At 48.0% G+C, this 25,819-nt stretch overlaps 1 protein-coding gene across 5 annotated transcripts in view; it reads right to left on the reverse strand.

The window, feature by feature from the left end:
- The window catches only part of LOC125424758 (IQ domain-containing protein H-like), a 72,431-nt gene that overhangs the window by 45,414 nt on the left and 1,198 nt on the right, over window positions 1-25,819 (reverse strand). Inside the window, exons 2-5 of one of the 5 annotated variants that reach the window (XM_048482198.1) lie at window positions 21,736-21,852; window positions 20,960-21,057; window positions 15,335-15,440; window positions 8,453-8,572 (exon numbers count right to left, since the gene is read on the reverse strand). In XM_048482198.1, the coding sequence (XP_048338155.1) occupies window positions 8,453-8,557 (105 nt within the window). In that variant the 5' untranslated portion in view covers window positions 8,558-8,572; window positions 15,335-15,440; window positions 20,960-21,057; window positions 21,736-21,852. Of the gene's footprint in view, window positions 1-8,452; window positions 8,573-15,143; window positions 15,441-18,930; window positions 18,966-20,959; window positions 21,058-21,735; window positions 21,932-25,819 lie in introns of those variants that run through there. The other 4 variants (XM_048482199.1, XM_048482201.1, XM_048482200.1 and 1 more) reach the window with 4 other exon arrangements.

Raw genomic sequence — 25,819 nt, forward strand, 5'->3', positions numbered from 1 at the left:
GTTGAGGGGCCACTGAGGAATTTCCAGAGTTGAGAGGCCCCTGAGGAATTCCAGAGGGGCCCCTGAGGAATCCCAGAGTTGAGGGGCCCCTGAGGAATTTCCAGAATTGAGGGGCCACTGAGGAATTTCCAGAGTTGAGAGGCCCCTGAGGAATTCCAGAGTTGAGGGGCCACTGAGGAATTCCAGAGTTGAGGGGCCCCTGAGGAATTCCAGAGTTGAGGGGCCCCTGAGGAATTCCAGAATTGAGGGGCCACTGAGGAATTTCCAGAGTTGAGAGGCCCCTGAGGAATTCCAGAGTTGAGGGGCCACTGAGGAATTCCAGAGTTGAGGGGCCACTGAGGAATTCCAGAGTTGCTATTCAGAGGGAGGCAATGGCCAACCATCTCTGAACGTCTCTTGCCTAGAAAACTCCACGAAGGGTCACCATAACTTGGCTGCAGCTTGAAGGCACTCTTCACCAGCCCCTCCACGTGCTGTCAGCAGCTTTCCTTCGGCACTGGTCAGCCTAGTAGAGGAGCCAGAAATGGTCCCTTGCACAGGATCTGGCCCCGGTCTCGCCAGATCCTTCCTGGGAAAAATCCAAGGGTCTGCCAAATTCCAACATGAGTGGGTGATTTTCACAGATTAGGGCTAAACTTTTCAATCGGCAAAGATTTGTTCTGTGTCATAATCCTGGAACATTATCCCTCCCCCCCCCCGCCCCCTTATCCCAAGTAATTCTGTGTACAATTAAGCAGATGCAGGAAACAAAACCAGTCTATTAGCCTTTCTGAAGCGCGTTTCTCAGGTGAATAAAAATGGTTATTTTTCCTATGCTGTAATTTAAAGAAAGAGCTTTTTCCCCACTGTGAGAAATGTGGATTTTCCGTTCAGTGCATAGTTGCCTTTTGCTGTTAACAAAATGGTACCGAGGCAAAACCATTTGATAAGAGGGCAAAAGGCCAACGACAGCATCTTGAGAGAGAGAGAGAGAGAGAGAGAGAGAAGAGAGAGAAGAGAGGAGAGAGAAGAGAGAGAGAGAGAGAAGAGAGAGAGACGAGAGAGAGAAGAGAGAGAGAGAAGAGAGAGAGAAGAGAGAGAGAAGAGAGAGAAGAGAGAGAAGAGAGAGACGAGAGAGAGAGAGAGAAGAGAGAGAGAAGAGAGAGAGAAGAGAGAGAAGAGAGAGAGAAGAGAGAGAGAGAAGAGAGAGAGAGAAGAGAGAAGAGAGAAGAGAGAGAGAGAAGAGAGAGAGAGAGAGAAGAGAGAGAGAGGAGAGAGAAGAGAGAAGAGAGAGAGAGAGAAGAGAGAAGAGAGAGAGAGAAGAGAGAGAGAAGAGAGAGAGAGAGGAGAGAGAGAAGAGAGAGAAGAGAGAGAGAAGAGAGAGAGAAGAGAGAGAAGAGAGAGAGAGAAGAGAGAGAGAAGAGAGAAGAGAGAGAGAGAGAGAGAGAGGCGGGCTGTAGGAGATTGCCAGTCGCTGTCTAGCAGACCGGCTTTCACAGCTGAGCAGCTGATCGACAAGCAGGAAGCATGAGCAGAAGATTTGGCTCCCGATTTATGGCTGTTTGAGATGCTCCTCTTTAGTGACACTGATAAATTAGTTGGGATAATGATTTCATTTTAGCAGTGGCCCGTGGAAATGATGCCGCAAAATTATGAGCACTTGGAAAATACATAGTGCATAGTGCATGCCAAGAAAGAAAGAAAGAAAGAAAGAAAGAAAGAAAGAAAGAAAGAAAGAAAGAAAGAAAGAAAGAAAGAAAGAAAGAAAGAAAGAAAGAAAGAAAGAAAGAAAAATACTTTTCATCTGTGATAAAAAGTCTGAATTCTACTACTGGGTGACTTTTGTTGAAAAGAAAAACAACTTCAGCTTTGATACTTCCACTGAAAATGCTTTGGCTTTGTGCTTCAGTCAGAATGTATGAAAGGTCTCTCAATATGTCCACAGCCTTAGCTGAGATCAATGAATCGTGGGGTTTCATCTAAATGTTCCTACCTCCCCTTTCCCAGCACAGTCCACTGATCTCCACTGAATGCCGTTCATTGGGCACAGGGACCTCCCTGCCCCCTGGAACAGGGTGGCAGTGTGGGGATAAGGAGAGAAATTACCCAACTAGTCAAGATCCAACCCACAGGTTACATTCCATCACTTATGGCAGACTTGAGATAAGGCTAGATCAGTGATGGCGAACCTATGGCACGGGTGCCAGAGGTGGCACTCAGAGCTCTCTCTGTGGGCACGCACAGAGTTCATCATGTGGGGGGGAAATCGCCCCTCCCCCATCTAGGCTGGCCTGGGCCGCTGGGCTCGATTATTAGCATTAAACCTAAGACTTAGTTTTGGGGAAGCAGAATAGGTAACCCTGTTAAGCGCTGTTAAACCCCACTGATTTTCATGCAAAGAACTAAAGCACGATCCTTTATCTGGAAGTAAGCTCGGTTGCTGGCAATGGGGCTTGCTTCAGAGTAAACCCTCCTAGGGTCGTGATTCACCTGTTCGAAGAGTTGCACGGTTGCTTCAAAGCAAAGCCAACAACTACCACCAAGCTTACTCCCGAGTAACGCATGCCACAAAGCCAACTGTTTTTTCTAAACTAAAACCTCAGTATTCAGGTTAAATTGCCGTGTTGGCACTTTGCAATAAATCAGTGGGTTTTGGGTTGCAGTTTGGGCACTCGGTCTCGAAAAGGTTCACCATCACTGGGCTAGATAATTTTGGAGAATAATACATTCAGCGGTCCAAAGAATTTTAAAGATGAATGCACAATTGAGACCAGTGGCATTTTTTGTTGGGACTAAAGCATGAAACTTTGGAAAGACAACATGGGCCCTTATGTTTCTCCATCACAGCAGGAGCAAAAATAACGCATGTGCAAAAAACGGAAAACTCCAGCTATTCCTACAGGGATGGCTGCAGGCTCGAACATTAGCAGAGAGGGCGAAGATCACTTCATTGCTTAAAGAATCTGAAAAAGTTCTTGACAGTGGCGTACCGCTAATAGGGACATGGGGTATCCCACGTCCCTGGGCGTATGCCGTTTCCTCACGTGGGGGGGCACCCGGTGCCCCCAGTGTGATGAAATAGCGTGCACCCAAGTCACCTGTCGCCGAGCCCCGCCCACCTCCCAGCCTCCCTGCAGGCCAGCTCCTGCCCTCCCACAGCGCCTCTCTGAGCTCCACCCTTCCCCAGCCTCCCTGCTGGCTCCCATAAGTGGGGCGCGGGGAGCCAGGTGGGGGGGAGCGGCCATGCCCCCGGGAGCCATTTAGGCCCGGTACACCACTGGTTTTTGGAGAATTGGAAATCTGTGATAGACTACATAGATAGGAAAAGAGGGTTACAACTGATACACTTTCTCATATTCTGCTTCATTGTTCAAAGTACAACAACATCAGAACCGATTTGAGAACTGTGTTACCAACAGGATTTATGCTCCTTTCTGATAAAATAAAAATGGCTAAGCTTCTAAATAGCTCTAGTGTTGAAATCTCTGAAGCTGTTGCTATGTTTTTGCTCTGTGTACTGCAAGTTGAGCAATAATGATCTTTTTATTGTATTTGAAATTCTTGGCACTGGTTTTATGCCTAATAAAGGTTTTAGATTTGGATTTGGATTTGGAAAAGAGGGGGGAAATGAGCAGATGGCTAGTGGCTGTGAAGGTTAATGGACTTTTACAGAGAAAAGTGTGATGTCCGTCGGTTGATCAGTAATACAATATAACTTTACTTAAAGACCAAGAAATATACTTTTCCGAATTTAATATACGTGGCAGATGACATTGGGAGCCTTGAGGACAAATGTACTTATTCTTATTTATATTTTCTGTACCTGTCTGTCTTGTTTCAGGGGTCTGCAACCTGCGGCTCTCCAGAGGTTGATGGACTACAAATCCCATCAGCCCCTGCCAGCATTTGGCCAAGCATGCATTTAATCGTGAGTGGGGAATCGTGAGTGGGGAATCGACCTTAGGATAAGCCAATATTATTGCAGCCGGGGGCAACTGAGTTGGCTCAGCAATAAGTTATGGGCCTAAGATTCTTATTTCCTGAACCACAAGGCTACAATAGTTTCAGTGTAAACCTTCCAAAACGGTCTTGTTAATGCATGACCTCCTACAGCAAAGCTCAAACAGTTTTTGTTCTGCCCGCTGTCCTCCACGCTTGTTTCATACCAATCTATTTTGGTTTTCCCCTTCCTTTAAAGTCTCTAACAGCAAACGACCCCTCCTTACTATCTACCTGTGTCAAAACTCTGCCGTAGCAGGTGTGGGCAGAAAGAGATGTATGACACCAGTCAACACCACATTGGCTCATCAGGAAACAGAACAGAAGTGGCACAGAAGGAAGGAGGCAAGATAATTGCTGGGGTGGGCAAGGGGCCAACTTCCACCGGGAGGAATCGGCTGGCCTTACTTATTGGGATTCTGGGCCGGGCCTCCGTTCTCGCCGGCCGACAGCTGTAAGCCAGCAACCCATAGCATCCCAATCAGGCGCCGAGTTCCATCCGAGAATGCTGATTTGGACGGAAGCGGCTTCGTCTGCTGGCCGCCTTGCGGAATGACAGTCAATCTTGGATTCCAGATGACAGGGACTGGATGCAAAATGTAAAACAAATGGTGACCTTTCCAAAGATTAATTTGTTTACCAACCGAAAGCCCTCTGTTTGTCATTCAGGATTGGGGTGACCTTCACAATCCCATTTCTAGGTTGAGAGGAGTCTGAACATACTCATCTGTTAACTTAACTCCACCTCTTATTTGGAGGGGGCAGTTTATTAATTCTCCATTGTCTTTCATAATGTTTTTATAAATGCAGCAAACGCATTCCGAATTACTGCACTGGAACGTCAATTTGTTTAAATCTAATTCCGCTACTGGTGCCAAAAACCATCATTTTCTTTGTCACGCGGGGTTTTCTCAGCCCTTAAGCATCTCCTGTCTGTTTTGCGGCGCACTTGGAACAGAAATAAGCTGGGTTTCCTGGAATCATTTCCAAAACGTATATGCACTTCCCGTGAATTAATTCAGACACACACAATCTGGAGTGTGCATATATTCTCTCTCTCTCTCTCTCTCTCTCTCACTCTCTCTCACATCCTGCACACACACACACACACATACAGAGGATGGAAGAGGAGAAAGAAGCAATTGGAGTAACTTAGTTGAACAGGCAAACGGAAGACAGCGACTCATAAAAGCTTGCGACCACCAGGGCACTAAATTCTCCCCCATGAATAAATAAAGAGGTTCTAAGTTTACATGGCATTATATATTTATTTATGGGGGCCGAAGTGCCGGTATAATTCTGCGCCGCATTCTTATGAAGATGAGAACAGCAGAAACCTTCTCTCAGGTCACGCAATTATTTAGAGTTATCTTTGTGGCGACTGCATCGGATCGTTTGCTTAGTGCGTGTTCTATGACCACCGTGGCCGACACATCAGGCCGCGCCAGAAATCTACGGCAGGGAGCCTCTTCCAGGGCTACAGCTCTTTTGCATCTCTAAGATGCACACAATTAACATAATTTGCATGCCATTTTAATTAACACGGCTAATCTGCATATTTTAACCACATGTAATTAACGTATTTTCACGTTTTCACAACCGCGGCTAATCCGCACGTTTTAATTGCTTGCAATTAGCATAATTTGCATGCAATTTTAATTAACACTGTTAATTTGTATATCTCGGGTGCCTGTAGTTAACGTAATTTCACATTTTCCCAAACACTGCTAACCTGTATATTATAACTGCCCGTAATTAATATAATTTGCAGATAATTTTTTTGCAAACGCTGCTAAGTTGTATGTTCAAGTTGCTTTCAGTTAACATAATTTGCCTTTTAAAAAGATAAACAGCGCTGATTTGCATATTTTGATTTCAATCCGGGCTGCATGGGGCCCCGTACCTATGTATCCTGGTGCAAAATAAAATAAGCCACCCAAAAATGCATTATCTGAAACCATTCCCAAGATCCAATCTTGGTGACTGTTCTATGACTTGCCTCCTATGGTACACATATAATCAAAGACAGGTAAATCGCAGAGACTTCACTGAAACCGAAAAAACCAGGTTGCTTCATACTTTCAAGTGCTTGCAAAACTAAATAGTAAGTTGCACCTGCAAATAAGTTGTTGCGGATAAAACACCATAGACCAGTGATGGCAAACCTTTTTGAGACCGAGTGCCCAAACTGCAACCCAAAACCCACTTATTTATCGCAAAGTGCCAACACGGCAATTTAACCTGAATACTGAGGTTTTAGTTTTGGAAAAATGGTTGGCTCTGAGGCATGCGTTACTCGGGAGTAAGCTTGGTGGTAGTTGTTGGCTTTGCTTTGAAGCAACCGTGCAACTCTTCCAACGGGTGAATCACGACCCTAGGAGGGTTTACTCAGAAGCAAGCCCCATTGCCAGCAACTGAGCTTATTCCCAGGTGAAGGATTGTGCTTTAGTTCTTTGCATGAAAATCAGTGGGGTTTAACAGTGCTTAACAGGGTTACCTACACTGCTTCCCCAAAACTAGGTCTTAGGTTTAATGCCAATAATCGAGCCCAGCGGCCCAGGCAAGCCTAGATGTAGGGGGGTGGCCGATTTCCCTCCCACATGATGAACTCTGTGCGTGCCCACAGAGAGGGCTCTGAGTGCCACCTCTGGCACCCGTGCCATAGGTTCGCCATCACTGCCATAGACAGAACTTTCCACCAAACATGGGTGGAATCTGCACAGGGTAAATAGAACAGGTGTAGGATGCTATACCAACCGTTGGGGGGGGGGCGGGGGCACTTCACACAGGTCCCATCCCCAAACTGAGTCCGCCCTGTTATTTTCCTCAACCCGGGATTTTCAAAAATCGCTAAACCAGCAATCCTTTTCCACAATCCCGGGTTGGAGCCGCTCCTGTGCGAACAGCCAAGCGGGAGTTGCTTCATTTCCGTCCCTTCTGCTGTGCCGTCCACAATCCGGGAGAATCTGCCTGCCGTTGCCCAGCCGTTGCAGGGATGCCCCTTTTTCGTTTAAAACGTTGCGTGTTTCCCATTGCACAGGTGCAGCCGATCGTATGGTGGGATGATTGGCAATGGCTTGGGGTTCGTTTCTGTACGCCTGCGCAGCTACGCAACTTCTGTTTCAAACAACTTCTGTTGTTTTAATCTATATTTGTTGTTAGTAACTGCTGCTTAAGTTTTAATGGGTTTAAGTTTTATGTTGTTTTGATTTGCTGTCTTGGAGAACAGCCATACTGGGAGCCGCCTCAAGCCCTTCGGGGATGAGGTGGCCTATAAGTTTAATAAACAAATAAATAAAATAAATATGCCACGTATTGCAGGACATTAAAAAAAGAGAGATTTGTCTCGGTGCGAAATTAACCCAGCTTGTTTCCGTGGGCTCCAATCGCTGCCTGCATGGCATGCAGGTGAATGGGAAAAAGGGAAATGGGTTCCTTTATAACAGGGGTGTCCAACTCTGGTGCCCCAGATGTTCATGCTGGCAGGGGCTGATGGGAATCGTAGTCCATGAACATTTGGGGCACCAGAGTTGGACACCCCTGCTTTATTTTATTTATTTATTTATTTTATTTATTAGGCTTATATACCGCCCTCCCCCGGAGGGCTCAGGGCGGTTCACAACAGAAATATAAACAATAAACCATAATAATTCCGTACCTACAGTACTGGTCCTTAAATTTAAAAGCAGCGCTCAAATTATAACCTTTTCATTATAAATACAATAAAATACAGATAAAAATACAGATGGCGTCTTGTAACTTAAAATTCCCCTAAAGCTTGCAGGAGGCGAGTTTTTGGCATCTCCAGGAATGGTTTGGACTACATATTGGCCCATCAGCCCCTGCCAGCATGGCCAATTGGCAGGGGCTGATGGGAATTGTAGTCCACAACATCTGGAGTGCCAAAGGTTCGCCACCACTGCCCTAAAGGAGGGACAGCAGGGGCCTCGCTGTTTAGAGGGGGTGCGCACATCAGCGGCTGGCTTCCCCAAAAGCCCGGCGGAACAGCTCAGTCTTGCAGGCCCTGCGGAACTCCTTAAGGTCCTGCAGAGCCCGGACATCTGGAGGGAGAGCATTCCACCAGGCAGGGGCCAGGGCCGTAAAAGCCCTGGCCCGGGTGGAAGCCAGCCGCATCATGGAGGGGCCAGGGACCACCAGCAAATTGGTCTCTGCTGAGTGCAGGGGCCGAGTTGGGACATATGGGGCCAGACTTTATAACATTAGCTGTGCGGAATCGACCGTGGAGAAATCAAACAAGGGATCTGTATGTCTGAAGGAGCTGTAGGGACCCCATTGGTTTTGCTAGGACAAAGTGAAGCCAAGGCGCTGATCTCCTGGTGCGACCATCAGGGTTAGATCTCCTGACCTAAGAACCCACAGGAAATGAAAAACTGTCTGAATAGTTCCGGGGAAGCACAACTACTGACTCGAGAGCGCAACTAATAAAGCAGGAAAACATAAGCCGATCACTTACGGGAGCCATCTTCCGCCGACTCACAAGAGGCATGTTGACTCCGTAGGTCTGACTTAGAATCTTTCGGTACTGGACGTTTTGTGGGTCACGCAGGATCTTCAGCATCGCCGACAGCTTCTGCTGCAACAGGGTGATGTACATGAGTGCCACGTGGGACAGAAAGAAGCGTCCCCAAGACTCACTTCAGTTTGGCCCCTGTGCCCACGGGTATGCCAACCGGGTGATTCCCTGAGCTATTACGGCTCAGATGGAAGTGGTGCAGGATGGGCAGCTGGTGAAAAAGCAGCCACCTCGTTGTCTACTGAAACAGGCATCCAACATAGATGGAAGGAAGAAAATCGGGAAATAAACAAGCCAGGATGCATTTGCCCATGTTCCTACGGATGGACTCATACTGACAAAGTCTAGTTGACCTGCCCCTCCCCCCGACCCTTGCCCTCTCGCTCCCCCCATCTGTGCACGCAACGTGTGATTGGTGTTTGGAATATGCTGCCACAGGAGGTGGTGATGGCCACTAACCTGGATAGCTTTAGAAGGGGCTTGGACAGATTTATGGAGAAGTCGATTTATGGGTCCCAATCTTGATTCTCTTTGATCTGAGATTGCAAATGCCTTAACAAACCAGGTGATCAGGAGCAACAGCCGCAGAAGGCCATTGCTTTCACATCCTGCATGTGAGCTCCCAAAGGCCCCTGGTGGGCCACTGCGAGTAGCAGAGTGCTGGATTAGACGGGCTCTGGTCTGATCCAGCAGGCTAGTTCTTATGTTCTTATGTGCACAGGGATCCTCGAGTAAGGATGCTATCCTCCAGGTGAGACCGGAAGATCTCCTAGAACAGGGGCCTGCAACCTGCGGCTCTCCAGATGTTCATGGACTACAATTCCCATCAGCCCCTGCCAGCATGGCCAATTGGCCATGCCACTCCTTGCTCTGTTTTTATGTGGATGGAACAGATCCAGTTGGGCGGCTCATGAAAAAAAATAATGTCAAAGGAAATCTAGAAGGGGGAGGGAGGCTCTCTTTAATGAGCTCATCGCTGGCAACATGAACCCGAGGCTCTCCCTTTTACAGATATAAAAATAGAAGCACCAGAAGTGAACATGCAAGGTAAAATTATCCCCACACGAAAAGCCTTGTATTTCACACAGCGCCTCTGTTTTCCTTGTGCTGAAGGAGAGGAGAAGACGCATTTGGATCCCAATCAAGAGCAATAACACCTCCTTCCAGCCCTCATGAAATCACAGGTTTCTTTCCCCAGCGGACGAACGGGGAACGAGTGCGTCTCTCGCTCAGAGTTCTGCTGAAAGCAGCTGGCACTGAGACCGCTGGCCCGTTCTGGCTGCGGATTTAGCACAAAGGAAGGTCCAAAATCCCAGACTGCCACCCTAACGTAGAACTATGCCACTCTGCACAAACGTGTCTTGTTGGATTGATTTATTCCGGCTCTTAACATGGTAGTTGGGTTCCAAGTGCAGTTGGTATCAGACTGGGGGTTATGTTGGATTGCTTGGATGGAGAAGATTGGTGGAAGTCAGTCCCTATTTGGTTAAGCAATCCTTGGGAGTCTATGAATATGGAGCCGTTTGGTCGCCTTTCATCTCCCGTTGGCACGGGTAAGTTGGCAATGAGTGGCTCATTGATGACTTCCATTTGGTACTCTTTCAGGGCAATGTTTATTTCTGCTTCGACTCTAGATAGCTCTTGTGCCCAAGTTGGGCCAGCTGGAGATGACTGATTGTAAGTGGCTCTAAGTGCTGGAGGATCAAGCCATCCTTTAAATCCTGGGTAAGATTCATAAGAACGGGGAATGAGTGCATCCCTCGCTCAGAGTTCTGCCGAAAGCAGCCGGCACCGAGACCAGTGGCCCGTTCCGGCTGCAGATTTAGCACAAAGGAAGGTCCAAAATCCCAGATTGCCGCCCTAACGTAGAACTACGCCACTCTGCACGAATGTGTCTTGTTGGATTGATTTATTCCGGCTCTTCACATGTTGGCTTTTGCAGGAATAAAACAAAAATTACGCTCAGTTAGGTTCCTAACCTCTCCTGCCCCAGAAGCTTAGGGCAGGTAGCAGGGCAGCCATTTCTCCGCTTGATTTTTACAACTGTTTAGCACTAACGGCACGGAGAACAGCTGGCAAAACAGCATTACTCTGGGGGTTCTCTGGTGTCAGCTGCAGAGACGGCGCAGAAGGGCAGTGGGGCTCCAATTCCGGAAGGGGAATCCAGGGTTGACTGCCGAGCCTGGCCCTCTCCAACTGAAACTCAGCCACAGGTGATGAAGTTGAGATGCCGGGGAAAAGAGGTAACGTGACCCTTTGATAGAGGGCTCCTTCCTAATCCAGAGCCACTCGTTTAAATGCATTTAGTCTGATGAACTGTCCTTGGCACATTTCCTCACAACAGGGTGCATTTAATTTCGAAAGGAACGGCCCCAAGGAAGCCCCCCCCCTCCTCTGGACTGGCCTCCTTGCCTTCGCCTGGCGCTGCCACAAAGCGAAAAGGGGGAAGATTCCTCTTAGGAGCCATTGTGCTGTAGCGGCCAGAACAACGGTCCCCAACAGGAAGCCAGTGGGCACCATGGCAGAGGCTGATAGCTTTCCTGGCTCCTCCCAAGTGGGAGGGGCCAGGTAAGGCTTTTGCCCAGCAAGGCTTCTGACTGGCCCATGGAGATTTCATTGGCCGTGCAGAATTTTTAAAACGTTGCTTGGACAGCAGCTGCCACCACAGAAGAAGAAGAAGAGTTGGATTTATATCCCCCCCTTTCTCTCCTGCAAGGAGCCTCAAAGGGGCTGACAATCTCCTTGCCCTTCCCCCCTCACAACAAACACCTTGTGAGGTAGGTGGGGCTGAGAGAGCTCCAAAGAACTGTGACTAGCCCAAGGTCACCCAGCTGGCGTGTGTGGGAGTGCCCAGGCTAATCTGAATTCCCCAGATCAGCCTCCACAGCTCAGGCGGCAGAGCTGGGAATCAAACCCGGTTCCTCCAGATTAGATACACGAGCTCTTAACCTCCTACTCCACTGCTGCTCCAAGGAGGATTTCATTGGCCGTGCAGAATTTTCAAAACGTTGCTTGGACAGCAGCTGCCACCACAGAAGAAGAAGAAGAGTTGGATTTATATCCCCCCTCTTTCTCTCCTGTAAGAAGAAGAAGAGTTTGGATTTATATCCCCCCTTTCTCTCCTGCAAGGAGACTCAAAGGGGCTTACAAACTCCTTTCCCTTCCCCCCTCACAACAAACACCTTGTGAGGTAGGTGGGGCTGAGAGAGCTCCAAAGAACTGTGACTAGCCCAAGGTCACCCAGCTGGCGTGTGTGGGAGTGCACAGGCTAATCTGAATTCCCCAGATAAGCCTCCACAGTTCAGGCGGCAGAGCCGGGAATCCAACCCGGTTCCTCCAGATGAGAGTGCACCTGCTCTTAACCACTACGCCACTGCTGCTCCACAGCACAAGGATCTTTACAGTGTGACTGAAGAGAACGTGAAGCAGCCATTTTTCGTGGCGGGCTCCATCTTTGCACGGCAGCGATTTTGCAGCAGACGTTTGGTGGCTGCCCCCACCACAAAGATGCCCACGTGCTCAAAAACCTTTGGGGACCCCTGTCAAGCTAGCATCTGCGGAACTCAGGTACGAAACTCAACTCTGCCACGGAAGCTCGCTGGGTGATCTTGGGCCAAACACACGCCTTCGGCCTAAGCTACCTCACAGGATCGTTGTGAGGATACAACAGAGAGAAGCAGAACCACGTAAGCCCTTTTGCCCAAAGGAAGGATGAAAATGATAAATAAATAGTTTTTTGAGATGACGTGACTGCCTCAAATTTGATGTCATATTAATACAACTGGTGTGGGATGGGGGGCGGGGAGAGACCTGGACTACGCCTTCTCATTCTTCTCTGCTCGCATCTGATGCCAACCGTGCTCCGTCTCAGGCAACGAGGATGATTGAGGGACTGCAGCACCTTCCTTATGAGGAGAGGCTGCAGCGTTTGGGACTCTTTAGTTTGGAGAGGAGACGGCTGAGGGGGGATAGGATTGAAGTCTATACAATTATGCATGGGGTAGAGAAGGTTGACAGAGAGACATTTTTCTCTCTTTCTCACAATACTAGAACCAGGGGGCACCCATTGAAAATGCTGGGGGGAAGAATTAGGACTCATAAAAGGAAACACTTCTTCACGCAACGTATGATTGGTGTTTGGAATATGCTGCCACAGGAGGTGGTGATGGCCACTAACCTGGATAGCTTTAAAAGGGGCTTGGCCAGATTTATGGAGGAGAAGTCGATCTCTGGCTCCCAATCTTGATCCTCCTTGATCTGAGATTGCAAATGCCTTAGCAGACCAGGTGCTCAGGAGCAGCAGCAGCAGAAGGCCCTTGCTTTCACCTCCTGCAAGTGAGCTCCCAAAGGCCCCTGGTGGGCCACTGCGAGTAGCAGAGTGCTGGACTAGATGGACTCTGGTCTGATCCAGCTGGCTTGTTCTTATGTTCTTATGTTCTTATGCTGCAAATACATCTGCACCACTGGTAGCAGAAAGGCCTTGAGGCCTGCTCCTTAGGGATGCCAACCTGGGAATTTCCCAGAGTTACGGCTCGTCCCCAGAGATTCTACAAAGTGAGCCAGGGTCCACCTGCAGGAAACTTCGTCACCAAAATACATTACACTAATGCTGCATCTAACCTTAACACTAAAGGGGTGGAGTACTTCATTCTCAATCAAACTATCAAACTTTTCCTAAATAAAAAGCCAGCAAATGATACCATATGAAAAACACGCAGGCGTGTTTAAGCCGACTCGCAGAAGGAGGCCAGGGAAGCACCTAGTTAATTTTACTACCAAAACCTGGGGAAACGTATTGACTCGCGTATAAGCCGAAGGTGGGCGTCACTGCCCAAATAAGGAGCTCCCACCTTCGGCTTATACGCGGGAGCAGCAGTGGCGTAGGAGGTTAAGAGCTTGTGTATCTAATCTGGAGGAACCGGGTTTGATTCCCAGCCCTGCCGCTTGAGCTGTGGAGGCTTATCTGGGGAATTCAGATTAGCCTGGGCACTCCCACACACATGCCAGCTGGGTGACCTTGGGCTAGTCACAGCTTCTGGGAGCTCTCTCAGCCCCACCCACCTCACAGGGTGTTTGTTGTGAGGGGGGAAGGGAAAAGAGATTGTCAGCCCCTTTGAGTCTCCTGCAGGAAAGAAAGGGGGGATATACATCCAAACTCCTCCTGCTCCTCCTCCTCCTCTTCTTCCTCTTCTTCTTCTTCTTCCCTCTGCCTCCCAGCAGGCTGCGTTTCCTCAAACCCAGCCGGGAGGTGGAGCTCCTTATTTGGGCAATGACATCAGGGGGAGTCACTGCCCAAATAAGGAGCTCCCTCTGCCTCCCGGGGTTTGAGGAAGCCCAGCCAGCCGGGGTTCCCCTTCACCCTCCGAGTAGGGCAGCAACAAGCGGCTTGTGCAGCCGCAGGGAGGTCGTCCCGGCCAAGCCCCCAGCCTCCGCAGAGGCTTGAAGAGCCGGCTGGTAAGCAGTGACTCGTGTATAAGCCGAGGGGGCATTTTTCAGCCTTAAAACAGGGCTGAAAAACTCGGCTTATACGCGAGTATATACGGTAATTTCAAAAAGTTCAAAAACAATTCCACAGGGAAGTAGACCGTCAAGTATGGCTATAAAACCTCTAGATTAGGTTTGTATTTTGGCAGTCCTTTGTCAAGCCAATCTGAAATGTACAAATACAAGCATCAATATATCAAACTGTCTCATCCTTTCACTTTCATATAATTAACAAAAACCCAGAGAACCTTCCCTTACGCCAAAATTAAAAAAACTAATCTAGAGGTTTTATAGCCATGCTTGACGGTCTACTTACCTGTGGAATTGTTTTTGAACTTTTTGAAATTATCATTTGGGATAGAAAGATATTATTGAAATGATACTCACTTAGTGAGTTGGAGTTCGCATTGGTGTAATATTTGTGACAGTACCTGTTGTACACCTGCCTTGATTTCTATGGTGGACCTCTGGAGGAAACGGCAGCTTCCGAGGATGGGCGCTGTGGTGACCCTGTACCCCCACAAAGGTCCCTGTCCTCCCCAGGCCCCGCCTCCAAGTCCCCAGGAGTCTCCCAGTCTGGCAATCGGTCCCCTGCCAGTGGCCAGGGGAAACCAGCAGAGGTGGGATCCAGCAGGTTCTCACCAGTTCCTAAGAGTGGGTTACTAATGATTTGTGTGTGCTGAGAGTGGGTTACTAATTGGGTCTGCTTTTCCGTTAGAAATTCCATTAGGTCCAAAAATCATAAAGTCCTGTTGGTTCCTATGTGGCTGGTTAGCGAAGGTAGAAAACGGGATCATTCTCCCTGTTGGGCTGTTTTAAAAACATGTTTTAGAAATAGGGTAAAGTTCCTTGTTTAAGGGAAGTCTCCTTCTTTTGATTTCTAGAAACAAAATAAAGTATTTGAAAGTATGAAGTATTTGACAGGCAGTCAATTGGAGGAGAAGTAGTTGTTTCTGTTGGCAGGAGACGATAGGACTTGCTATAATGAGTTTAAATTATGGACAGAAAGACACCAGCTGGAAATTAGGAACTTTTTTTTAACAGTAAGAGTTTTTTACAGTAACAGAGAAATTATTAATGCCCCGCCCCCGGAATGCCTGGCTACGCCCCCGTCGTGCCCTGCCCAGCCCCATTGGCGCTACGCCACTGTTTGAATCCCAACCACCATGGGAACCTGTTACTAAAATTTTTGGATCCCACCACTGGAAACCAGGCCACCCTCAGCTACTTCCCCAAGATTGGGCTGCCCTTCCAGGCCTGGAAGAGGCTATGAAAGAGCAGGGGGGGGGGGGAAATCCGTGGGGAAAACAAAGCCAGTGGACGAAGGACAGGCCGGACCTTTGTACGTGAAGGCGTGTGTGGCGAGGAGGGGCCATGCGCAGCAGAAACGGCCGACGTCTCAGGGAACGTTATCTCCTTCTGCACCGCCACCACAGGAGTTCCCCTGCACGACAGAGAAAGAGAGAAATAAAAAGCTGCAAGATTTGGTCAGGCCTCAGCTCCACTTTCAACACCAGCACGGGACAAAACCACCCAGTTTTGGGCCTCCAGAGGAAGCCGTGACATGAGGGGGTCTGTTCGGCCACCCCTTTGAGGCCCTTGGGGTGACAGATATTCACAGCCTGAGGGAACAGTCAGAGGCCCTCTGAGAACAAAATGGCCGCTCTGTCACCTGGAGTCAAAAAAAGAAGAAGAGAGTTTGGATTTATATCCCCCCTTTCTCTCCTGTAGGAGACTCAAAGGGGCTTACAATCTCCTTGCCCTTCCCCCCTCACAACAAACACCCTGTGAGGTGGGTGGGGCTGAGAGAGCTCCAAGAAGCTGTGACTAGCCCAAGGTCACCCAGCTGGTGTGTGTGGGAGTGTACAGGCTAATCTGAATTCCCCAGATAAGCCTCCACAGCTCAGGCGGCAGAGCTGGGAATCAAACCCAGTTCCTCCAGATCAGAGTGCGCCTGCTCTTAGCCACTGCTCTTAGCCACTACGCCACTGCTGCATCAGGCTAAATTGGGAAGACCAGTCCAGGGGAGACTGAGAAACCTGTGGAAACGGAACCGTGAGAAGACTCAAAGTCTGACAGCGGAGCAGGGATTTCCCAGCTTTTTGAAATTCAGACCCAGCATGGTAGGGAGGTGGAGCCAGCCGTGAAAATGGCTGCTGCCGCTGCCCTATAAAAAGGAATTAAACAAAACATATCCTTAATCTAGCGCTGCACTAAAAAAATCTACATTAAAAACAAAACAGCCTTCTGTGCTCTACAAGCCTCAAACTGTGTGGTCTGCTTTACAGCTATCACAGTTCCTGTAAGTAACCCAGATTAAGCCAGTAACACAAAATATTTATTTATTTATTTGTTATTTGATCTGATTTACAAGACACCCTTCCCCACGTGGGTTCAGGCCTTCGTACAACATCAACCTCATACAATAAAATCCCATAAAAATAATGCATTTCAGCAATACAAGCACCGTAAAGGGGAGGAGGGTAATAAGGGGAAGTAATAAACCATATCTACAAACCCCGTTCAAACGGCTCTAAAGGGAAGGGAGGATTTCGACCCAGAAGGCTTCCTCAGTGGCCACAATCTACTAGTACATACACACTCGATGAAGGATAAAATGGTGTTGTAAGCTGTGTGAGGTCACATGGTTGCATTCCCAAATGTATACTAAAATAAAAAGAACTTCCAAGGTTTTACATCAGGCGCGTGTTGTTTGAGACAGCTCAAAGGGAATTTAAAGCAGTGGCGTAGGAGGTTAAGAGCTCATGTATGGAGGAACCGGGTTTGATTCCCAGTTCTGCCGCCTGAGCTGTGGAGGCTTCTCTGGGGAATTCAGATTAGCCTGTGCACTCCCACACACGCCAGCTGGGTGACCTTGGGCTAGTCACAGTTCTTTGGAGCTCTCTCAGGCCCACCCACCTCACAGGGTGTTTGTTTTGAGGGGGGAAGGGCAAAGAGATTGTAAGCCCCTTTGAGTCTCCTGCAGGAGAGAAAGGGGGGATATAAATCCAAACTCTTCTTCTTCTTCTAAAGCTGTGCTCATTCTAGACTCAGCAATTCCTTCTGTCCTGTGTCTATGTGTGTACTGGATTAAGCTATGTATATTGTGTCACTGCCATAACTTATGTTACTAGCAGACCAGGTGCTCGGCAGCAGCAGCAGCAGCAACAGGCCATTGATTTCACATCCTGCACGTGAGCTCCCAAAGGCACCTGGTGGACCACTGCAAGTAGCAGAGTGCTGGACTAGATGGACTCGGGTCTGATCCAGCAGGCTCTTTCTTACATTCTCACTTAAAGGAACTGCAATGGGTACAAAATGCACTGCACGGTGGGTGACTTGTATGGCTTTTGTTTGCAATGTGATTTTTAGCGCACTTCAGGATGAAAGATATGGTTTGCTTAACTTAAGGTGACCAGCCGTCCCGATTTTCACGGGACACTCACGCTTTTGCGCGATGTGTCCCACGTCCCGCCTGGCTTTCATTGTCCCGATTAGGCTGTCGCTGTCGCAGTGCCTTCTGGGGCGCTTCCCTGTTTCCTGACCGGGGAGCGCTGCCGCAAAAGGCATGCGCGCGTGGCCGCAGGAGCGCACAGCTTTCTGGGGCGCTGCCGTTTCCTGCCCTGTCACAGGGTGGGAAACGGCAGCACCCCAGAAGGCAGTGCGCTTCTGCGGCTGCGCGAGTGTGTGCGTGCGCACACGGGGGGGCCGCCCACCCGTCCCAGTTAAGGAAGGTGACCATCTGGTCACCTTAGCTTAACTCCTTTTTATAGCATTATGCGCAGCCTCTTAGATTTCCGATTCAGTTTTGAGCTGGGTTTGCCCCTTTTTCACTGCTGCCACAGCCTCCCTTCAGTCACACGATAAAGATCCTTGTCCTTGGCGGCAGCTGCTCTCCAAGCAACGTTTTTACAAACCTGCACACCCAATTAAATTTCCAGTGGCCAATCAGAAGCCTTGCTGGGGCAAAAGCCACACCTGACCCAGCCCACATTCTGCAACCTCTTGCTGGGCTCCGGTGTCAGCAGCAGGCATTGTGGGGCGGAAGGCAGAGGTGGGATCCAGCAGGTTCTCACCAGTTCCCGAGAGTGGGTTACTAATTATTTGTGTGTGCCGAGAGGGGGTTACTAATTGGGTCTGCTTTTCCGTTAGAAATTCCATTAGGTCCAAAAATCATAAAATCCTGTTTTTTCCCATGCGGCTGGTTAGCGAAGGTAGAAAACGGGATCATTCTCCCTGTTGGGCTGTTTTAAAAACATGTTTTAGAAATATGGTGAAGTTCCTTGTTTAAGGAAAGTATCCTTCTTTTGTTTTCTAGAAACAAAATAAAGTATTTGAAAGTATTCAGTATTTGACAGGCAGTCAATTAGAGGAGAAGTCGTTGTTTCTGTTGGCAGCAGTGGCGTACCTAGGCAAACTGGAGCCCTGGGCAAAACCTGAGTTTGATGCCCCCCCAACAACAACAACAACAACAACCTTTATTAGGCATTGAAAGAATAAAAGAAAGAAAAAAAACAAGCATTGGCAGGAAGGGGGGATTTAAAAGGAGAATCTGTGGAAATTTAGGGTGTGCCTGCTGTCAGGGGTGCAATTATTAACATAGCAGCACCAAAATTTCAGAGTATCTTCATGAGCCCCTACTGATGATACCACCCAGGTTTGGTGAAGTTTGGTTCAGGGGGTCCAAAGTTATGGACCCTCAAAGGTGTAGCCCCATCTCCTATTAGCTCCCACTGGAAACAATGGGGGATGGGGACACTCCCTATGGGAGTCCATAACTTTGGACTCTGTAAACCAAACCTCACCAAACCTGGGTGACATCATTAGGAGAGTCTCCTGAAAAATCCCTGAAATTTCGGTGCTGCTAGCCTAAAAACCGCGCCCCCTGCAGGCCAAAAACAGAAAAAAACACTGAAAATTCAAAAAAATCCCACCTGCATTTTTGGCGCCCCCCCACAAGGTGGCGCCCTGGGCAACTGCCCACTTTGCCCAATGGGAGGAACGCCTCTGGTTGGCAGCAGACGATAGGACTTGCTATAATGAGTCTAAATTATGGACAGAAAGATACCAGCTGGAAATTAGGAACTTTTTTTTTTACAGTAAGAGTTTTTTACAGTAACAGAGAAATTATTAATGCCCCGCCCTCGGAATGCCCGGCCACGCCCCCTTGTGCCCCGCCCAGCCCCATTGGCGCTACGCCACTGTTCGAATCCCACCATCATGGGAACCTGTTACTAGAATTTTTGGATCCCACCACTGGCGAAAGGCTGCCATGCTGCGGACCCCTGGAGCACAGCCTGACTCAGCCAAGAGCAAAGTATCCTTTTTGTGGTGTTGGATCAGGCCAGAAAAGAAAGGGAGAAGAAAGCAGGTGAGGAAAATGACCGGCTGACACTGGGTGCCTCGAACAGAAAGTTTTGTTTCCCTGGGATGCTGTCAGTACGGCCCCTTCCGCACATGCAGAATAATTCACTTTCAATCCACTTTGCAGCTGGATTTTACTGTACAGAATAGCAAACTCAACAATTATGAAAGTGGATTGAAAGTGCGTTGTTCTGCATGTGCGGAAGGGGCCTGTCACAGTTGGCCCTATCCAATTTGCAGCATTTCCCTGTGAAGTAGCTACGACAGCTTAAGGACAGTCTGGTTGGATCAGACCAGCGGTTCATCTACATGAGCATCCTGACTCACATCAGCCAGCCACTCTGGGCCCCTTTTTAAAAATCCCACTGGGTGCCCATCAGTTTCTAGTAATCACATACAAAGAAATTCACGGTTGCAGTCCCTCATATCCGTAGGACCACTTCTCTCCCTATGCTCTGTCACAACAGCTTTGCCAACCGGCAAATGGGTGAAATTAACAACTGCTCATGCAGATGGATTTCTGTAGCGGCCCTCACACTACGGAATGGCTTGCTTGAAGGGGTCAGGAAGGCTCCAACTGTCCTGTCTTTCTGCATACTATGCAAAATTGAATTATTCAGGAGGGCTTCTTTATACAGATTGTAGGTCTGCACTATGACGGTTCAGAAAGATGCTTTAGAAGAAGAAGAAGACGAAGAAGAGTTTGGATTTCTGTCCCCCCTTTCTCTCCTGCAGGAGACTCAAAGGGGCTGACAATCTCCTTGCCCTTCCCCCCTCACAACAAACACCCTGTGAGGTAGGTGGGGCTGAGAGAGCTCCGAGAAGCTGTGACTCGCCCAAGGTCACCCAGCTGGCGTGTGTGGGAGTGCACAGCCTAATCTGAATTCCCCAGATAAGCCTCCACAGCTCAGGCGGCAGAGCTGGGAATCAAACCTGGTTCCTCCAGATTAGATACATGAGCTCTTAACCTCCTACGCCACTGCTGCTCCTTCTTTATACAGGGGCTTCTTTATACAGATCATAGATCTGCACTATGACTAAATGGTTCAGAAAGATGCTTTAAAGAAGGGAAAGGAACTGTGGACTGTATCCCTGCGTATAGCATGTTCTGTTTATTGCTGAAAGTACGACCTGACTATCCTACCTGTAAATATGATTCCAGTGTGTCATTTCTGTATCATTTAACAAGCCATCTTAATGCTTTGTTTCAGCAGATTTCTGCAATCCAAATTCTATTGCATTGCTTACTGGATATCCTACCCTGTTGATTGTACTGGTGTAATTTGTCTTTAGGGGTGCTGTAGTCTTTTTCCTTCCGTTTGCAAAAATGCCCCCTGAACGACCAAAGACTACAACTTTAGGATTATTTCAAAATACAAAAAGGGATCCTCCCACACTATTAAAAGCACCCAGTGCACACGATTCACTTCCTGCAACAAGGTAAAGTAAAACTAAATTAACTTATAACTTAATGTGGGATTTGATAATAGTCGTTTTTCTAGTGTTTTATTTACATTGGAAGCCATCTCAAGTTCCACAAAGCAGAAAGGCAGCTAATAAATGTTTTAAATAAATAAAGGACTAAAGGAATACACTTACCATCCGGAAATCTGTTTTGAGGACAGGCCTGCATTATCAGATGATGAAATAGTTAACACGGAAGCGTTTATAGCGTTTAAATACCTCTCTGTGTGTTTCTGTAAAGGCACAAGAGAGGAAGAAAAATGAAGACCTTTAGGACAAGGTTTGGGTTAGCAAAGTTTATGGTGCCACAGCATCTGGCCACAGTTTATGGAGGGAAGAGACCAAGCTGGCTTTGCGTTTCGCAAAGATTGTGCCATGTCTAAGGCAAGAGGCCTGCCGAACTCTGACCACCCGACTCGTGGGATCAGGATGGCGGAGAACAATGCTTGGCAGATCCAATGGTTGCCCCCTCAGAAATGGAATCTACACACACAGAGAAGATGACACTGAGGCGGACTTTAAAGAAGAGTTTAGAGTTCTTCCCCCTCTGCATTAAGGGTGGCTCTTGCTCTTATAGTGGTGTAGGAGCAGCAGTGGTGTAGGAGCAGCAGTGGTGTAGGAGGTTAAGAGCTCGTGTATCCAATCTGGAGGAACCAGGTTTGATTCCCAGCTCTGCCGCTTGAGTTGTGGAGGCTGATCTGGGGAATTCAGATTAGCCTGTACACTCCCACACACGCCAGCTGGGTGACCTTGGGCGAGTCACAGCTTCTCGGAGCTCTCTCAGCCCCACCCACCTCACAGGGTGTTTGTTGTGAGGGGGGAAGGGCAAGGAGATTGTCAGCCCCTTTGAGTCTCCTTACAGGAGAGAAAGGGGGGATAGAAATCCAAACTCTTCTTCTTCTTCTTCTTACCCTTAATCCGCTCTCTGTTTTTTCAATAGCAGCTTCAAGGTCTTCCACGTGCTCGACTTTCCAGCCTTGGCTGATATCCTGGAGCTTTTCCTTCAACTGCTGCAGATCTTCTTGAACCTAAACAACGAGTTCGAAAACTCAGTGAACACGCACAGCCCCAGACGGAAAGCGAAATGGGGCTCAATATAGCGTACCTCTGCAGTTTCGTGGGATGCAGAAGAGTGAAAAAGCAACCAGTGTATGACGAATGAGGCTGAGATTAAGCTTGGGAGAGCCACCCTTATCTCACCTCGGTCCTGGGTCCTTTTCCCTCCTAATAACTTCAGGCCAGCTGATTTCTCAAAGATTTATTGAAAAACAGAAATCAAAGAAATAAAACATGATTGCGGTTAAGGGATTGCTTAGGTGGTCATGTCCCTTTTGGTTCTTTGATCTTCCATGACACAGTGCTACCGTGTTTCCCCGAATATAAGACAGTGTCTTATATTAATTTTTGCTCCCAAAGATGAGCTATGTCTTATTTTCAGGGGATGTCTTATTTTTCTGTGTTCCGTTCGTCGGGCATGCTTCCAAACAAAAACTTTGCTACGTCTTACTTTTGGGGGATGCCTTATATTTTGCACTTCAGCAAACCTCTACTATGTCTTATTTTCCGGGGATGTCTTATATTTGGGGAAACAGGGTATCTTTAAAAGTTAGAAAACAACTGCAAAACATTCCCCACTTATTGGGGCGAGGTGGTGGTGGTAACTATTTACTACATTTATGTACATTTCTAACTGGCTCCATCCAAAGAGCTGGAGGCAAATCACAATTAACCCACAGTTGAAACCACAGATAAAGATATCCATTAAATATAAAATACACTATCAAAAGGAAATTGGTTTAACCCCAGCCACCAAAAGCCAAGCCAAAGAAGAAAGGAGGAGGGACACAGAATGATGGAACAGGGCTCAGGACTTTGGTCACAACATCAGGGCAGACACACAGAATGTCTTTTTAAACTGTGTCAAGAAGGAATGTTATTATGCAAAATATGTAAAACAGAGTTGCTCCAGGAAAGCATTTTTATAATGGTATAAGGGGATTAGTATAACTGAATGGTTACATAAGAACATCAGACCAGAGTCCATCCAGTCCAGCTCTCTGCTACTCGCAGTGGCCCACCAGGTGCCTTTGGGAGCTCACATGCAGGATGTGAAAGCAATGGCCTTAAGAACATAAGAAAGAGCCTGCTGGATCAGACCAGAGTCCATCCAGTCCAGCTCTCTGCTACTCGCAGTGGCCCACCAGGTGCCTTTGGGAGCTCACCTGCAGGAGGTGAAAGCAATGGCCTTAAGAACATAAGAAAGAGCCTGCTGGATCAGACCAGAGTCCATCCAGTCCAGCTCTCTGCTACTCGCAGTGGCCCACCAAGTGCCTTTGGGAGCTCACCTGCAGGAGGTGAAAGCAATGGCCTTAAGAACATAAGAAAGAGCCTGCTGGATCAGACCAGAGTCCATCCAGTCCAGCTCTCTGCTACTCGCAGTGGCCCACCAGGTGCCTTTGGGAGCTCACCTGCAGGAGGTGAAAGCAATGGCCTTAAGAACATAAGAAAGAGCCTGCTGGATCAGACCAGAGTCCATCCAGTCCAGCTCTCTGCTACTCGCAGTGGCCCACCAGGTGCCTTTGGGAGCTCACCTGCAGGAGGTGAAAGCAATGGCCTTAAGAACATAAGAAAGAGCCTGCTGGATCAGACCAGAGTCCATCCAGTCCAGCACTCTGCTACTCGCAGTGGCCCACCAGGTGCCTTTGGGAGCTCACCTGCAGGAGGTGAAAGCAATGGCCTTAAGAACATAAGAAAGAGCCTGCTGGATCAGACCAGAGTCCATCCAGTCCAGCACTCTGCTACTCGCAGTGGCCCACCAGGTGCCTTTGGGAGCTCACGTGCAGGAGGTGAAAGCAATGGCCTTCTGCGGCTGTTGCTCCCGAGCACCTGGACTGTTAAGGCATTTGCAATCTCAGATCAAAGAGGATCAAGATTGGTAGCCACAGATCGACTTCTCCTCCATAAATCTGTCCAAGCCCCTTTTAAAGCTATCAAGGTTAGTGGCCATCACCACCTCCTGTGGCAGCATATTCCAAACACCAATCACACGTTGCATGAAGAAGTGTTTCCTTTTATTAGTCCTAATTCTTCCCCCCAGCATTTTCAATGAATGCCCCCTGGTTCTAGTATTGTGAGAAAGGGAGAAAAATTTCTCTCTGTCCACATTTTCTACCCCATGCATAATTTTATAGACTTCAATCATATCCCCCCTCAGATGTCTCCTCTCCAAACTTGATGCTTCCATCAAGTGAGAGAGATTGTAGTCTATGCTACTATGCTATACATTCTCTATTTGTGGCATGCACACTCTGTCTCTCATTGAATTCCTTCTGCTTTTGAGATTCCACTTTCCACATCCCTTGATTTCCCACGTTTGACCATTTTTGCACTGGTTGTGGTGGGTTTTCCGGACTGCGTGGCCGTGGTCCGGTAGATCTTGTTCCTCACATTTCACCTGCATCTGTGTGTGGCATCTTCAGAGGCGTTATCACAGAGAGAAGTCTGTTATACGTGTAACAGACTTCTCTCTGTGATACGCCTCTGAAGATGCCACACACAGACGCAGGCAAAACGTTCGAAGCAAGATCTACCGGACCACGGCCACACAGCCCGGAAAACCCACCACAACCAGTTGAATCTGGCCGTGAAAGCCTTCGACAATTTTTTGCACTGTTTCCAATGTTTGTAATCCTAGTTGTATTGCGTTGCTTATTAGATCTCACGCTCTGTTTGAGTGCATCGTTTTGCACTATGTAATCCCCCTTCAGTGAGAAAGGCAGACTATAAAGTGAACAAATGAACGCCACTTTCAAATGAACGCAACTGTATTATACTGACCAAGAGATTATTATAAGCTTACTTCAGAGATGGCAACATTCAGACCTACAAAGAGCCAGAAGGAAGCCCATTTGCAGAACTGAAGGGAAAAAGTCATTGATCGCTGACATCTTGATTAGAAACACACAAAAGTTTCTGCAGCCAAGATCCCGGTTGCTGCAAGTCTTTTGCTAGGAAAAGGCACCTTCAAGGTCTCATAATAAGTAATAAATATGCTCGGGAACAATTGCTTTAGTGCGCCGGCATAAATATCTGTACACCTGGATTACTGGCAACTGTTTTTCACCTCTATAATTTTCCTTTCTATTAAAAAACATCTTAACATGCCTTTTTTAATTTAATTTTATTAGTTTTATATGCTGCCGTTTTCCTTGTGGGCTCAGGACAGCTTCTTGCATTTCATGCAATAAAACCAGAATAAAATAAACATTAAAACCCATATGTCCCCACTAGACCTCAGCGCTCAGCAGAGGCCAATTTACTGGTAGTCCCTGGCCCCTCAATGATGCGGCTGGCCTCCACTCGGGCCAGGACCTTTACGGCCCTGGCCCCTGACTGGTGGAACACTCTTCCTCCAGCTGTCCGGGCCCTGCGGGATCTTGGTGATTTCTGCAGGGCCTGTAAGACGGAGTTGTTCCGCCGGGCCTTTGGAGTGTCCAGCCGCTGAAAGTGCCCCCCCCCCTCCCTTCCATCCCCATGGAAATTTGGGTTCATTATCATCTACAGAACCCACCCTTTCTTCTCTCCTCTCGGGAGGGTTTAAGAAGGATTTTAACGGGCATTGTTATATATTAATTGCTGCATTTTAATTTATATTTTTGAGAGATTATTGTATTTGATCTTATGTCTATTTGTATTTGAATTTTATGTTGTTCACCGCCCAGAGCCCTTCGGGGATTGGGCGGTATATAAGTTTGAAAAATAAATAAATAAAAATAATCTAAAACCCAAAGGTAACAGAAATCCAACCTCTCCTATCCAGAACAGAAAGGGAAAGGGCAAACGTGGGGAGGGAAGGCCAGCGATGGAAAACCTGCGGCTTGCTTAACCCTCTGCCTGGGGAACAGCTCTGTTTTGCAGGCCCCGCAAAGCTGCATCAGATCCCTCGGGACTCAGGTCTCACTAGCCCAGGGGTCTGCAACCTGCGGCTCTCCAGAT

The sequence above is a fragment of the Sphaerodactylus townsendi genome, linkage group LG17 (genome assembly GCF_021028975.2).
Source record: "Sphaerodactylus townsendi isolate TG3544 linkage group LG17, MPM_Stown_v2.3, whole genome shotgun sequence".
NCBI classification, from domain to species: domain Eukaryota; kingdom Metazoa; phylum Chordata; class Lepidosauria; order Squamata; family Sphaerodactylidae; genus Sphaerodactylus; species Sphaerodactylus townsendi.